Below are 17,822 nucleotides of genomic sequence, written 5' to 3'. Positions count from 1 at the left end.
TGTAAGCAAGAACAGCCTATTTCATGATTGCATTACCCATCATGCCCAAAGTAGCACTTTGCACATAGTAGGTTCTCAATAAGTATTGGTAAAATATAGAATTATTGAATATTGTATAAAAATTTATTTAAATTAACAGTGAAAAAAGAGGCTATTTTATTCTTAATCATCTTGTAATGAAGACTATTTCAAACTCCATGCAGTGATGATACACACAAATATTTAAACTATTTATGTGCCTCAACTTGACATAATTTCATAACTTGATGGCAATCACATTTAAATATATTAGAATATTTTTGTAATAATGCTACTCTAGAATAGCAACTTTAATAGCTGAGAAAACACGTTAAAGACCATTAACCTTAAAGAAATAGAGAACATTAAACATTTTTTTCAGAAATCAATGTGTAAGGTTAAATATTCCACTATAATATTTATGAGCAAACCTCAAATTAGAATTTATAAATGCAAACTATCAAATGTTTCAGTTAGACAATAATTTAGACTATATTTTATAATTTCTCCTGTGTACACATTGATGAATACTATATAAAAAACATTCTTTTCTCCTTTAGTGTCTTTGACTATAACTATCTAATATCAAAATGAATTCTGCTTGAATGCAAGACCATAGGCAATCCTATAAAAGCCCTTAATTATCAATCAATATGATATTAATCAGTGAACACAAGTAAGTGATTTTCCTTACCTTTAGAACAGCAATGAATGGTACAAAGTTAGCTCTCTGGAGTCCATTTTTATAGAGATCTGAAAGAAAAAATTGATATTAGCATTTTACATAGCCTAAAATCAATGTTAACTCATATTTTGGCCTGAGAAATAAAGCTTTTATTTATAAAAAAGATAAACATGCAAAAGAAAAATAACCAAAATGATTTCCATTCTGGTACTACACAAAATTCATTCTTAATAAGAAGAAAAATTAATAATTACCCAAAGAAGATCAAAAGACATTTAATCAAATTAGCTTTAAAGTATAATAAAAAGCAATGAAAGAATTTCAAAGATATCACAAATATTCCTAAGTCAATAACTCAACACAAGATATATACTTAAAAGTATTTAATATTTGAAAATATAGAATTTTACTAGTAAAGGAATTATATTGTCTTCTATCTCAATCTATAGTAAAAATTTTTAGTACATAATTAAAAATGTAGGACAAGATTAGCCTTTTAATAAAATACATCAACAGACAGAGCTGTGCATATATTTGTATCAAAGTTATATATTTAACATAAAGGTGAATAACACTAAGGCCACTTTACTTTAAAAGAAATTACCCCAAAATTAACATTCCATTCTCAATAGACTATAAATTTAATGCATTTATAAATAATAAATTGCTCGTATCTTGTGCTTTACAATGGTAATTTTCATATATGCATGTGTCACAGTGTACGTATGTTTAGACACATATTCACACACATAAACACATACCGTCAAGAGCAAAAAAGTGAAAGGGGGCAACAAATTTTAAACTTTGCATATTTTATTTTATTCTTCCTTTTTTCTTCCCTTCTAAAAAAAGACTTGGAATTTTATTCAAGAGATTGAACTTTTATTGTATATAAAACATTCCTTTTAAAAGTAAAATCTAAAGTAATGAGATTTTTTTTAAGTATAAAAATGTGAACAGTAAAAAGTTTCTCAATAATAAAACTCATGAATTAGATTATGTGTCTCAATTTTCTTTTAAACATTGCATTATAGGGTTCTTTCTAGATTTCCTTGTTTATAGAAAATGTGATAACTGAGACAGACTTCAACTGCCACATTTGCTTATAGAAATAAAACATGGTCATTAGGAAACATTTATTCTCTTTAGAAAAATATCCATCACAATACCATTACAGTGTATAAAGTATTTGCAAAGTTCTTTGGTTACTTAAGGACCAGAGGCTTTAATTCAGTTACATTTAATATTTTTATTTAGAGATATTATAAAAGGTAAGATAATGCTGGCCAGACTGTTGGAATTTCAACATTCAAAATGAGAGATTTCCTTTCCTATAGTCAATACCTCAAATGAGTAAAATGGCTAAAATGTAGAAAATGAGTTATAAAATTAGCTATTTTCATAGTCTTCCCTAATTACCAAGTTGCTGGGAAAGGTGCATAAAAATAATGCTGTATGATAAGAGTTGACAGCCATGATTATGACTAAGTGGTTAAAAAAATAAAATAATTTTAAATACACTCAATGTTTATAGCAGCTTTACTCATAAAAGCTAAAAACTTCAGCTTTATTTATAATGGCCAAAAACTGGAAGCAATCCAAATGTCCATCACTAGGTGAGTGGATAAACAGACTGTGGCATTTCTGTACAAAGAAATACTACTTAGCAATAAAAAGGATAAACTACTCATACAACAAAATAGATGAATCTCAAAATAATTATGCAGAGTAAGAGGCCAGGCATTAAAAAAAAAGGGTACATACTGTTTGATTCCATTTATACAAAACTCTAGAAAAAGCACATTAAAGCTACAATAACAAAAAGCAAATGAGTGGTTGCCTAGAGAAGGGGCAAGGAGGATGACAGCGACAACCGGGACAGATGAAAAAAGGGAGACAGCAAAGTTCTGAGTGTGATGGAAATGTTCATTATATTGGCTTTGGTGATGATTTCACAGATGTATACACATGCCAATATTTTATAAATTGTATCCTTTAAATATGTACCAATTATTGCATATTATACCTTAATAAGTTCTTCTAAAATTTATTGGGAAAAATACCAAAGGGAATACTGAAGAACACAATGTTATAGAATTAACACTAAGATATCACACTAATGAAAGTCTATCTATGTTAAGGTAACCTTTTGGTATTACAGAATAACATCTTTGTTATGGACACATAAGGCTCTGAGTTGTAACTTAACAAGCACGCACCCTTTAGTGGGTCCATGACAATGTACCCACTTGTAAAGTAGGATGTAAAGCCCCACTTATAGTATTCTTGATTAAAAGTTTCCACTCATCAGCAAAATCAAATAATAATACCTGTAAGTCTTCAAGAGTTAATTTTTAAAAGGGTTAACTTTTTAAAAATCTGTGTTTATAAAGATATACAAGTCAAACTTTATGCTCTGAAAAGTATTTTCTAAACAGAATTCTAAACAAAATTCATTTGGCTTGAAAACCTTTAGGTTTTTATAGGACACTTAAGTGAAAAAGAGCTGTACTCATTAAATTGAAGAGTTTTTTGCAATTCAAATATTATGCTAATTATCAATGCAATAGATCCATCTCCTGAAATGTTATTTAGCTACCAATTTTTTCATACTAGTCGTTTAATATTATTTTTCCCAGACATAAAGATTTTATGATACATTTATATCAACATTTGTCATTGTTTACTAAATACTGTTTAAAAATTCACCAGAAGTTCTTGCCTACGATTTTTTAACGACCTCTAAACACAGTTAAGTGAGCACTTGGTCATATAAGAGAGTGTACTGGAATTATGGCACATTCATTTTTTGAGAATGGTTATAAGGACCTCTACATTCTCCACAGTGAATAACTATAATAATACTTACAGATGAAACAGATGCAAAGAGGATTTTTAAAGTAATTACAAGGATCTAATGTACATGGATATACAGATATTTTCCTTAAAAATCCAAACATCGCAGAAGAGGTTATATACAAACCTAATGGTAACCATAGATCAAAAACCACGAATAAATATGTAAAGAATAAAGAGAAAGAAATCCAAACATATCACTAAACAATTCAGCAAAACATGAAAAAAATGGCAAGTAAGGATCAGAGAAAATCTTTACAAACAACCACAAAACAAATAATAAAATGACAATAAATATATATCTATCAATAATTACTTTGAATGTAAATGGTCTTAGTGCCTCAATCAAAAGACACAGGGTGAAAGAATGGACAAAAAAAATAAGACCCATCTATATGTTGCCTACATGAGACCCATTTCAAACCAAAAGACACTTGCAGATTAAAAGTAAGGGGACAGAGAAACATCTAGCATGCAAATGGTTATCAAAAGAAAACCAGAGTAAAAATGCTTACATTGGACAAAATAGACTTTAAAACAAAGAGTGTAATAGGAGACACAGAACACCATATACTAACCAAGGGACGATCCAACAAGACCTAACAATTGTAAATATCTATGTGCCCAACATACAAGGACCCAAATACATAAAACAGTTAATAATAAACATAATTACAGTAACAAGCATAAAAGAATTAATCAATAATAATACAGTACAATAATTAATAGATAATAATAATAATACAATAATACTTAACACTCTACTTACATCAATAGATCATCTACACAAAAAAATCAACAAGGAAACAATGGCTTTGAATGACACACTGGACCAAGTGAATTTAACAGATATAATCAGAACATTCCATCTGAAAACAGAATACACATTCTAGTCAAGTGCACATGGAACATTCCCCAGAATAGATCTCATTTTAGTTCATAAAATAAGCCTCAACAAATTCAAGAAGACTGAAATCATACCATGAATCTTTTCTGACCACAAGGCTATAAAAGTAGAAGTTAGACACAAGAAAAAATCTGGAAAGACGATAAATACATGGAAGTTAAATAACATGCTACTAAACAATGAATGGGTCAACAAGGAAATCAAAGAAAAATTTAAACAGTACATGGAAACAAATGAAAATGAAAACACAATGGTCCAAAATCTTTGGGATGTAGCAAAAGCAGTCATTAGAATGAAGTTTACAGCAACACAGGCCTACATCAAGAGAAGAAAAATCTGAAATAAACAACCTAAGCTTGCAACTAAAGGAGCTATAAAGAGAACAACAAACAAAATCTAAAACCAGGAGAAGGAAGGTAATAATAAAGATTAGAGCAGAAATAAATGATATGGAACTAAAAACAATATAACAGATCAATGAAACCAAAAAATCAGTAAAATTGACAAACCTCTAGCCAAATTTATCAAGAAAAAAAGAGAAAGGACTCAAATAAAATCACAAGCGAGTCAGAAGAAATAACAACCAACACCACAGAAATATAAACAATTATAAGAGAATATTATGAAAAACTATATGCCAACAAATTGGACAACCTAGGAGAAATGGATAAATTCTTAGAAGAGATAGAACATTTGAACAGACTTATAACCAGAAAAGAAATTCAATAAGTAATCAAAAACTCCCAACAAACAAAAAGTCCAGAACCAGAAGGTTTCACAGGTAAATTCTACCAAAAATGTAAACAGGAGTTAATACCTATAATTCTCAAACTATTCCAAAAACTAGAAAAGGAAAGAAACTTCCAAATTCATTCCATGAGACCAGCATTACCCTGATACCAAATCCAGTTAAAGACATCACAAAAAAAGAAAACTACAAGCCAATGTATCTGATGAAAATAGATGTAAAAATCCTCAATAAAATACTAGCAAAACAAATTCAACAATGCATTAAAAAAATCATTCACCATGATCAAGTGGGATTTATTCCTAGGTTGCAGGAGTGGTTTAATATTTGCAAACCAATCACATCAATAAGAGAAAGGATAAGAACCATATGATCATTTCAATAGATGCAGAAAAAGCATTTGACAAAGTAGAACATCCATTCACGATAAAAACCCTCAATAAAATAGGTTCAAAGGGAACATTCCTCAACATAATAAAGGCCATATATGGAAAAAACCCAGAGCTATCAACGTCCTCAATCAGAAAAAAACTAAGAGATTTTACCTGAAGATCTACAAGACAAGGATGTCCACTCTCACTACCTTTTAACAGAGTACTAGAAGTCCTAGCCACAGCAATCACACAAAAAACAAAAAGAAATAAAAGGCATCCAATTGGTAAGGAAGAAGTAAGATTTTCATCATTTGCAGATGACATTACATAGAAAACCTGAAAGACCCCACCAAAAAAATGCTGGAACCGATAAATAAATTCAGTAAGGTCGCAGGATGCAAAATCAATACACAGAAATCTGTTGCATTTATACACACAAATAATGAGGCAGAAGAGAAATTAAGAAAACAATCCCATTTATAAATATACCAAAAACAGTAAGATACATATCTAGGAATAAACCTAACCAAAGAGGTGAAAAACCTATACTCTGAAAACTATGAAACATTGATGAAAGAAATTGAAATGACACAAAGAAATGGAAAAACATTCCATACTTACAAATTGGCACAACAAATATTGTTAAAATGTCTATACTACCCAAAGTGATCTACACATTTAATGCAATCCCTATCAAAATACCACCAATATTTTTCACAGAACTGAAACAAACAATTCCAAAATTTGCATGGAACCACAAAAGACCCCAAATAGGCAAAGAAATCTTGAAAAAGAAAAGAAAAGCTACAGGTGTCACAATTCCAGACTTCAAGTTATATTACAAAGCTGTAGTAATCAAAACAGCATGGTACTGGCAAAAATACACATAGTTAAATAGAAGACAATGGAAAACCCAGAAAGAAACCCACAACTATATGGTCAATTAATCTTCAATAAAGCAGGAAAGAATATCCAGTGGGAAAAAGACAGTCTCTTCAACAAATGGTGCTGGGAAAACTGGACAGCAACATGCAAAAGAATGAAATTGGACCACTTTCTTACACCATTTACACAAAAAATTCAAAATGGATTAAAGACCTAAATGTGAGACATGAAACCATAAAAATTGTAGCAAAGAACACAGCAGTAACTTCTTTGACATCAGCTGTATCAACTTTTTTTCTAGATATGCCTCCTGAGACAAGGGAAACAAAAGCAAAAATAAACTATTGGGACTCCATCAAAATGAAAAGCTTCTGCACAACAAAGAAAACAATCAACAAAACTAAGAGATAACCTAAGGAATGGGAGAAGATATTTGCAAATGACACATCTGATAAAGGGTTAGTATCCAAAATCTATAAAGAACTAATACAACTCAACACCCCCCCCCCAAAAATAATTCAATTAAAAAATGGGCAGAAGACACAAATAGACATTTATCCACAGAAGACATTCAGATGGCCAACAGACACATGAAAAGATATACACCATCACTTACCATCAGGGAAATGCAAATCAAAAGTACAGTGAGATAGCACCTCACATCTGTCAGAATGGCTAAAATCAACAACACAAGAAACAACATGTGTTGGCTAGGATGTGGAAAAAAAGGAACCCTCATGCACTGTTTGAGGGAATGCAAACTGGTGCAACCACTGTGGCAAACAGTATGGAGGTTCCACCAAAAGTTAAAAATAGAACTACCCTCCAAACCAGAAATCACACTACTGGATATTTACTGAAAGAATACAAAAACACTAATTCAAAGGGATACATGCTCCCCTGTATTTATAGCAGCATTATTTACAATTAATTGATGAATAGATAAAGAAGATGTGGCATATACACACAATGGAGTATTATGTAGCCATAAAAAAGAATGAAGTCTTGCCATTTGCAGTGACATGAATGGAGCTGGTGAGTACAATGCTAAGTGAAATAAGTCAGAGAAAGACAAATACCATGGTTTTAGACAAATGTGGAATTTAAGAAACAAAAAAAACAAGCAAATGGAAAAAAAGAGAAAGACAAATCAAGAAACAGACTCTTAATTACAAACTGATGGTTACCAGCAGGGAGGTGGTGAAGGATGGGCTAAATAGGTGATGGGGATTAAGGAGTGCACTTGCCATGATGAGCACTGGGTGATGTATGTAAGTATTATATCGCTATATTGTATACTTGAAACTAATATAACACTGTACGTTAATGAACTGGAATTAAAATAAAAACTTAAAAAAGAATTCCAAGTGTCAAAAGTAACAGGGTATAATGCTTATTTATATAAGTACATATCTGTTGAGAGTAAGAAAACATTTAGGACAGATAATTAAAAGGAGTGTTCCTATAAATTAACACAAAAAAAGTGCATGGCTTTATGGAACCAATCTGATTTATCCTTCCAGGAGATTCTTATTTTAGTATAGATTAAAAGAAAATGGTCCCTTTAGACCATTTAAGAAGCAAGAACTATGTAGCTTTAAAAAAAAAAAACAACTAATTGGAGATGCAATAGTTACTAAATGCATTGATAATACAGCTAATTAAATGTTCCCGTTGGATGGTATATTATCATTTTATATTCAACATACATTCATGAATTCCTACTATATAGCTATGCTGAAATGAGTGCTAAAGACAAAAGATAAATGAAATAAATAAATAAACTAGGATTTACAGAATACTTACTAGGAGTCAGGCAATTCGCTTGGCAATGTATGCAAATCACAGTAACACAACAAAGCAGGTATTTCTGCCTCCCTTTTACAGATAAAGAAACTGATACTGAGAGTTTCAGGTAATTTGTTGAATTTCCTGCCAGTGATTGGCGTACCTAGGAGTCAAGGTCTTTAATGACGTTAAAACTTGTGGACTTTTTCAGAACCATGTTGTGACCCATTCAACTTACCACAGCTGACAGACACAACCAGACCATAACCATGATTCAAGGTGAAAAGGGACAGAAGGTATAAACATAATACACAGAGCACAAAGCTATTCAGTTTATCATGGTTCAAAGACAGCTTTACAGAGATAAGAGTGGCACTAGACCACCCTGGAAAAGTGAGCAATGCCACCAAGCAGCAAGGAAGTAAGGGTATATCCTTAATATTTAGGTCTTTGATTTTATTAGTTTTCTTCTTATCCACCCTGTTTTTTCTTCTTCTGTTCATTTTTTCCTGACATTTTCAGATTATTTGAATTTATTTTTAAATTCCTTTTTCATCTGACTACTGGGCTTTATTTTTGTTCTTGTTCCATGGGCTATAATATATATCCTTAACTTTTCATACTCAGAATCAATATCTTATCACCTCACAAAAAAGTGTAGAAAACTTATATCAATATAAGTACCTCCAAACTCCCCACTTTATGGGATGGGTATCATAGACATCATATCTACATATAATAATAAGCCCTAGAAGATAATATTATAATTGCATGAAAACCAATTATTTCTATTTTTTAAAAATTAAGAAGAAAAGCTAGTTATATTTACCACAATATTTACAATTTCTGATGCTCTTCATTTCTTCTTAAGGATCCAAGTGTCCATCCATTATCATTTACTTTCTACCTGAGAAACTTCTTTTAGAATATCTTATAGTTCAGGCCCAATGGTGATGAATTCTTTACTTCTTTTTTTTTTAATCAGAACGTCTTTATTTTGTCTTTATTCCTTTTTTTAATTGAACTATAGTTGACACACCATGTTATATTACTTCAGGTGTGCAACACAGTGATTTTACAAGTCTAAACATCACGCTATGCTCACCACAAGCGTAGCTACCATCTGTTACCTATAACACGATTACAATACTATTGACTATATTCTCTATGCCATACCTTTCATTCCCATGACTTATTCATTCTATAACTGGAAGCCTATACCTCTTACTCCCCTTCACCCATTTTGCCCATCCTCCCTTCTGGCAACGACCAGTTTGTTCTCTGTATTTATGTTTTTTTCTGTTTTCTTTTTTAGATTCCACATACAAGTGGAATCACAAGATATTTTTCTTTTTCTGTCTGACTTTTTCACTTAGCATAACACCCTCTAGGTCCATTCATGTTGTCGCTAATGGCAAGATCTTGGTTTTTTTATGGCTGAGTAGTATTCCATTGTGTGTGTGTGTTTGTGTGTTTGTGTGTGTGTGTGTGTGTATACACACCAAATCTTCTTTATCCATTCATCTATCAATGGACACTTAGGACACTTAGGCTGCTTCCATATCTTGGCTATTGTAAATATTGCTGCAATGAACATCAGGGTGCATATAATTTTGCAAATAAGTGTTTTCATTTTCTTTCACTAAATACCCAGGAGTGAAATTACTGGATCATATGTTATTTTTATTTTTAATTTTTTGAGATACCTCCATATTGTTTTCCACAGTAGTTATGCCAATATATATTCTCACCAACAGGGCACAAAGGTTGCAAATACTCACCAACACTTGCTATTTCTTGTCTTCTTGACGCTAGCCATTCTGACAAGTGTAAGATGATATCTCATTGTGGTTTTGATTTGCATTTCACTGATGATTAGTGATATTGAACATACTTTCATGTGTCTATTGACTATCTGGATGTCTTCCTTGGAAAAATGTCTATCAGCCCTCTGCCCATTTTTTAATTGGATTATTTGGAATTTTGGTGTTCAGTTTCTTATGTTCTTTATAGATTTTGGATATTGGCCCCTTATTGGATACATCATTTGCAAATACCTTCTCCTATTGATTTCTCATTCTGTTGATGGTTTCCTTTGCTGTACAGAAACTTTTTTATCTTGGTGTAGACAATAATTTGTCTTTATTCTTGAAGGACATTTTTGTTTCATAAACAACTCTAGGTTGATGGGTTTTTTCCCCTAGCATAAAGACATAGTTCCATGGTTGCTGGCCTCCATAGTTCCTAATGGAAGTCATCAGAAGCTAATCATTGTTCCCCTGTATTTAATATGCTATTTTTCTCTGGATGCTTCTAGATTGTTTTACATTAGGTTTTTAGCAGTTTGACTACAATATGCCTAGCAGTGTTTTCTTGTATTTCCTCCGCTTCAATTTCACTGAGTTTCTTGAATCTGTAGATTTTTGTCTCCCACAGATTAGGAAATTTGCGATCATTATCTTCAAAAGTTTTTCTGCCTCATTCTTTCTTCTTGCCTTCTGGGATTCCAATTAGAACTATGTTCTAAAGCTTGTTATGGTTCTACAAATTCTTAAAGCTCTATTTCTTTTCTTCTATCACTTGGTCTCCATTCTTCACATTGGATAATTTCAAGTTCTCTGACTCTCTGCTCAGTTATTTCCATCTGCTATTAAGCTCATCAAGTGAATTTTTATGTAAGATACTGTCTTTTTTAATTCTAAATTTTAAACTTAGAACTTTTTTATGATTTCTATTTCTCTGCTGAGATTTCCTATCTCTTCATTCATTATGAACATATCTTCTTTAACTCATTTCTCTAACAATTATTGTTATGATTGTTACTTTATAGTCTATTGGGGTTGGTCTGTGTTGATTGTTTTTTCTCTTGGGTCATACTTTACTCATTCTTCACTTTGAGATTGTGTTCTGGGCCTTGTGGATTCTGTTTCATTCTCTGAAGACTGTCAATATTTTTGTTTTAGCAAGAAATTACCTTAGATGGACTCGAACTACAAACAGAAATCTCAGTTCAGGACCCTACCTTTAGTTAGGAAGTTTGTGATCTACTCTGCAAATGTATGGTTCAGAGATCAGAGACTTGGGCAGGATTTATACACAGAACTTAGAGCTACAGCCATCTAGTTCATTCTGGGATTCACTTCTCATTTCTCTGCAGTAATGCTAGCCCCAAACTCTGCATCTGGTTCTTCAGGCCAGAAACACTGTGGGTTTTCTATCAGAATTTCAGTCATTCAGCACAGTACTGACTTTACCTGCCCTAAAGGTGACAACCATTAAGAAAGATATTCTCTCCAATTTTGGACCTACTTCTAAGTCTTATCTGCCCTGACATTTTTTCACTCTCTAAGACCTTCAAATAGTTGTGTTATATATTTTATTCAGAATTTATTATTATTGTCTGCAAGAAGGCCATTTGGCTAGAAGCTTAGGGCTTTGAGCTAGGAACTCAGACATATCAGTTTTAGTTTTTAATAGATAAATGTATCCCATTGATATTTCCTGTTGACATGCTTGATCTTGTTTCATGCTCTATGCATACTTATTTTCTATTTCTTCTGCTTTCTAGTTTTTGCTCTAAGAAATATTTTTTCTTTTACCTTATTTATACTTATTTGAAAAGTATACCTTAAATTCTAAAATACTTGACTGTATATTTCCCCAGTGGTAAGTACCACAAATTATGATGCTGTCACTCAGAATCAGTAAACTCTCTCTCCAAGGGGAAGAAAATTTACAAATATCTAAGCAAGCAGTAACTACAAACATTTATTTACACTCAATTCATTGGTATCATCAATTTTCTTATTTCAAACATTTCTTTTTGAGAAACATTAAGACCTCTTTCCTCCAGGGCACGCACTTTTTTTTTCTTTATCATATTCTCTTTATTCTATTTGTGCATACTTCTTAAACATTAGTGATTTCATTTTCTAATTTCTGAGTAAATAGGTTTTCAATTCAATCTGTCTTCTCTCCACTTAGATCTTCTATATTATACAGTCTATATTTTCCTGATTTTTAAAGAATATAAAACAGAAATTTCCTAATATTTACTTCTCTCTTTTCTACTTATTGTTCCCATATTATGGTATTTTCTTTTTACATGACCTTGAAAAAGGAGTGGTATGACTAATCTCAGAGAATCCCTATAATCAAGATATGTGTTTTTTCCTTGGTTCCCTTCCCTATCCTCCCAGTTGTTCTTATACTCTTTCTGTCTCTACTGTAGTTCAATGTTAAAAAGGGATAGGTGGCATCCTTCCTTTGTTCATACTTGTAGTAGAAATACCAATGTCCCAACTAAGCATAATAATGACTTTTGAACAGATATACACGTTTTTGGTATCATATTAAGAAACTAGAGGAGGGCCCAAGATGGAGGAACCGCATGGAAGGGGTTTTTTTTTTTGCATGTCTCGTCCCTGAAATACAGCCAGATGAACACTAAACCATCCTGCACACCTAGAAAACTGATTTGAGGATTAACACAACAATCTGCACAACCTGAACCAGAGAACTCAGCAGGTACACAGCATGGAGAGGTGAACTGGGGGAGAAAGGCACAGAGGGCAGGGAGCTGTTTTTGCTTGTGGAGAGAGGACAGAGATGGGGGAAGAATACAGAGGGCATCCCCTCCGCCTGAAATCAGCTGGAGAGAAAAGAAAGAGTACACAAGGGACAGAATACACAAGGGACAAAACAAAAAAAAAAGGGAAAAAGGAGAAAGGAGAGGACTTAAATTCCATTAAGACTCTATAAACAGGGGGAGCACAGAGTCTGAAACTCTGCAGCTCAATACCTGGCAGTGCTCTGGTGGGAAGGGCAAATCCCCAGGAGCAGAGAGCAAGATCCTCAGGGTCCTTAGGATACATGGGAAGAGGCAGTTCCCCTGTTGGGAGGACTTTTGGTAGAGGCTGTGCCACCTCCCCATAGCCAAAGGTCCCAGTGGATCCCAGAGAACATCCACATTCGCTGGTGCTGGAACAAGGATGTTGGGAGGAAGCCTGTGCCAAATGTGTGTTGTTATTTTCATAATCCCTGAAACGCTGCTGCTACATGATTGCATGAACTTTTTCTGGGGCAGGCTGGCACCCAGCCACAGTCTCTGGGCATCAGCAGCAGCATGGTCTCCCAAACATTCCTAGAAGCAGGCCAGCATTGCTCATTGAGACCCTCCCCCAGAAGGTCTGAGTGGGTCAAAACCACAGTCCCTCAGAAGTGAGGGGTTGGGAAACACAGCCGCATATGACATAAAACTCAGGAGGGAGGTGCCACCTGGCAACCTGATGGCTTGGTCACAGACAGTGTAAAAGCAGGGAGTGGACAAAAGCCAGAGACAAAGGAGGGGTGTGCAAATGCTGGTCGGGAAGGACACTGTTCCAACACTAGAGACTGGATAGCTGAGTGACACGATGTTCACCCTTCCCACGCATGTGCATACACACCTACAAGCACCACAACAATCCATCCCAGTAAGCTAAGCATCGCCATCTAGTGGAGAATGGAGCCATTACACTAAGCCCCGCCCAACTGGACCAACCTTGCTCTCCAGGAACAACACAAGTCTCTCCGCCTGCTTAGTTTACAGACTATAAAGTGCCTCTTAGTTCGACTTCTAGGGGAAACCAAGGTAATTTCAATCATACCTCACTCTGTTTGCTGGTCCATCTATTCAATTTTTTTTTCTTTTCTATTTCTTGAATATAGAATGAGAAAAAAATGTGTTTTTATTTTCCATTTCTATTAAAAATATTTTTCTTTACATTTTTCCTACTACATTTTTTACTTTTTTGTAAATTTTTCAAATTCTATTTTTTTACTTCCATCTTTCATTTTATTCTATTTCATTGTATTCGTTTTTTCAAACTTTCAACCATTTTCTTTTTTTTCTTTTCTTTTCTTATCCTTCCCTTTTTTCTCTATCAAGCTCCTTTCAACAACCAGACCAGAACACACCTAGGATCTAGCATCCTTTATTTGACATTTTTGTGTTGTTTTTAATTTTTTAATTTTAAGGGTTTTTTTTTACCTTATTAATTCCTTTTCTTCAAAATGATGAAATGAAGGAATTCACCCCAAAAGAAAGAACAGGAAGAAATGACAGGCACTTAATCAACACAGATACAAGCAAGATGTCTGAACCAGAATTTAGAATCACAATAATAAGAATACTAGCAGGGGTTGAAAACAGATTAGAATCCCTTTCTGCACAGATAAAAGCTAGTCAAGATGAAAAAAAAAAAATGCTGTAACTGAGGTGCAATCTCAAATGGATGCCACAGCGGCAAGGATGGATGAGGCAGAACAGCAAATCAGCGATACAGAGGACAAACTTAATGGAGAACAATGAAGCAGAAAAAAAGAGGGAGACTAACACAAAAGAGCATGATTTAAGAATTAGAGCAATCAGTGACTCATTAAAAAGGAACAACATCAGAATCATAGGGGTCCCAGAAGATGATGATAGAGAAAAAGGGGTAGAAGAGTTATGTAAGCAAATCATAGCAGAAAACTTTCCTAACCCGGGGAAAGACAGAGATCTCAAAATACAGGAAGCACAGAGGACTCCCATTAGATTCAACAAAAACCAATCATCAACAAGGCATATCATAGTCAAATTCACAAAATACTCAAGCTAAGAAAGAATCATGAAAGCAGCAAGGAAAAAAAAGTCCTTAACCTACAAGGGAAGACAGTTAGGTGTGCAGCAGACAGACCTATCCACAGAAACTTGGCAGGCCAGAAAGGATTGGCAGGATATATTCAATGTGCTGAATCAGAAAAATATGCAGCCAAGAATTCTTTATCCAGCAAGGCTATCATTCAACATAGAAGAAGAGATAAAAAGTTTCCCGGACAAACAAAAATTAAAGGAATTCATGACCACTAAATCAGCTCTGCAAGAAATTTTAAGGGGGACTCTCTGAAGGGAGAAAAAATGGGGGGAAAAAAAGACCAAAAGCAACAAAGACTAGAAAGGACCAGAGAACACCACCAGAAACTCCAAATCTACAGGCAACATAATGGCAATAAATTCATATCTTTCCATACTCACTCTACACGTCAATGGACTAAATGCTCCAATCAAAAGACTTAGGGTAACAGAATGGATAATAAAACAAGATCTGTCTATATGCTGTTTACAAGAGACCCACTTTAGACCTAAAGACACCTTCAGATTGAAAATAAGTGGATGGAGAACCATCTGTCATCCTAATGGTCACCAAAAGAGTAGCCATAGTTATATCAGACAATCTAGATTTTAAAATAAAGACTACAACAAGAGATGAAGAAGGGCATTATATCATAACTAAGGGGTCAATCCACCAAGAAGATCTAACAATTGTGAACATTTATGCTCCAAATGTGGAAGAACACAAATATATAAATCAATTAATCACAAACATAAAGAAACTCTTTGATAATAATACCATATAGCAAGGGACTTCAACACCCCACTTACAACAATGGACAGATAATCTAAACAGAATATCAACAAGGAAACAATGGCTTTGAATGACACACTGGATCAGATGGTCTTAACAGACATATTCAGAATATTTCATCCTAAAGCAGAATACTCATTCTTCACCAGTGCACATGGAACATTCTCCAGAATAGATCACTTACTGGGACATAAATCAGCCCTCAACAAGTAGAAAAAAGATCAAGATCATACCACACATTTTCAGACCACAATGCTATGGAACTCTAAATCAACCACAAGAAAAAATGTGGAAAGATAACAAATACTTGGAGACTAAAGACCATCCTACTAAAGAATGAATGGGCTAAACAAGAAGTTAAAGAAGAAATTAAAAAGTTCATGGAAGCCAAAGAAAATGATAACACCACAGCCCAAAACCTCAGGGATGCAGCAAAGGCGGTCATAAGAAAGAAATATACAGCATCCAGGCCATCCTAAAGAAGGAAGAAAGGTCAAAGATACACAACCTAACTTTACACCTTTTTGTTTGTTTGTTTATTCATTTTTGAAAGAGACAGACACAGAATGCAAGTGTGTTAGGGAAACCAGAAGCTGGTTCTTTGAAAGAAATAACAAAATTGATAAACCTGTAGCCAGATTGATCAAAAAGAAAAAGGAAAGGACCCAAATAAATAAAATCAAGAATGAAAGAGGAGAGATCACAACCAACAGAGCAGAAAGAAAAACAATAATGAGAATATGAGCAATTATACACCAATAAAATGGGCAATCTGAAAGAAATGGACAAATCCTAGAAACATATAAACTACCAAAACTGAAACAGGAAGAAATAGAAAACTTGAACAGACCCATAACCAGTAAAGAAATCAAATTAGTAATCAAAAATCTCCCAAAACACAGGAGTCCAGGGCCAGATGGCTTTCCAGAGGAATTCTGCCAAACATGTAAGGAAGAGTTAACACCTATTCTCTTGAAGGTGTTCCAAAAAATACAAATGGAAGGAAAACTTCCTAACTCTTTCTATGAAACCAGCATTACCTTGATTCCAAAACCAGACAGAGACCCCACTAAAAAAGAGAACTATAGACCAATTTCCCTGATGAACATGAACGCAAAAATCCTCAACAAGATACTAGCCAACTAGATCCAATAATACATTAAAAAAGTTATTCACCATGACCAACTGGGATTTATACCTGGGATGCAGGGCTAGTTCAATATCCACAAAACAATCAATGTGATACATCACATCAATAAAAGAAAGGACAGGAACTACATGATCCTCTCAATAGATGCAGAGAAAGCATTTGACAAAATACAGCATCCTTTCTTGATAAAAACCCTCAAGAAAGTAGGGATAAAAGGATCATACCTCAAGATCATAAAAGCCATATACAAAGGACCCACCACTAATATCATCCTCAATGGGGAAAAACTGAGAGCTTTCTGCTTAAGGTAAGAAACAAGACAGGGATGTCCACTCTCACCACTGTTATTCAACATAGTATTGGAATTCTTAGCCTCAGCAATCAGACCACACAAAGAAATAAAAGGGATCCAAATCCGCCAGGAGTCAGTCAAACTTTCACTCTTCACAGATGACATGATACTCTATATGAAAAACCCAAAGGATTCCACAAAAGAACTGCTAGAACTTATCCATGAATTCAGAAAAGTCGCAGGATATAAAATAAATGCACAGAAATCGGTTGCATTCCTATACACCAATAATGAAGCAACAGAAAGAGAAATCAAGGAATTGATCCCATTTACAATAGCACCAAAAACCATTAAAATGCCTAGGAATAAACCTATGCAAAGAGGTGAAAAATCTATACACTGCTAACTATAGAAAGCTTATGAAAGAAATTGAAGAAGACACACACACAAAAACAGGAAAAATATTCCATGCTCCTGGATAGGAAGAACAAATATTGTTAAAATGTCAACACTACACAAAGCAATCTACATATTCAATGCAATCCCTATCAAAATAACACCAGCATTCTCCACAGAGCTAGAACAAACAATTGTAAAATTTGTATGGAACCAGAAAAGACCCCAAATAACCAAAGCAATCTTGAAAAAGAAAACCAAAGCTAGAGGCATCA

The 17,822-nt window shown here is 33.8% G+C and overlaps 1 protein-coding gene across 3 annotated transcripts in view; it reads right to left on the bottom strand.

The window, feature by feature from the left end:
• Positions 1–17,822, bottom strand: part of AFG1L (AFG1 like ATPase) — a 196,818-nt gene that overhangs the window by 93,265 nt on the left and 85,731 nt on the right. For all 3 annotated transcript variants that reach the window (XM_060616322.3, XM_078447191.2, XM_060616323.3), the window contains one exon: positions 713–771. In XM_060616322.3, the coding sequence (XP_060472305.3) occupies positions 713–771 (59 nt within the window). The remainder of the gene's footprint in view (positions 1–712; positions 772–17,822) is intronic.

Source organism: Panthera onca, chromosome B2 (genome assembly GCF_046562875.1).
Source record: "Panthera onca isolate mPanOnc1 chromosome B2, mPanOnc1 haplotype 2, whole genome shotgun sequence".
NCBI lineage: Eukaryota > Metazoa > Chordata > Mammalia > Carnivora > Felidae > Panthera > Panthera onca.
This window is presented reverse-complemented; position numbering and strand designations above follow the sequence as displayed.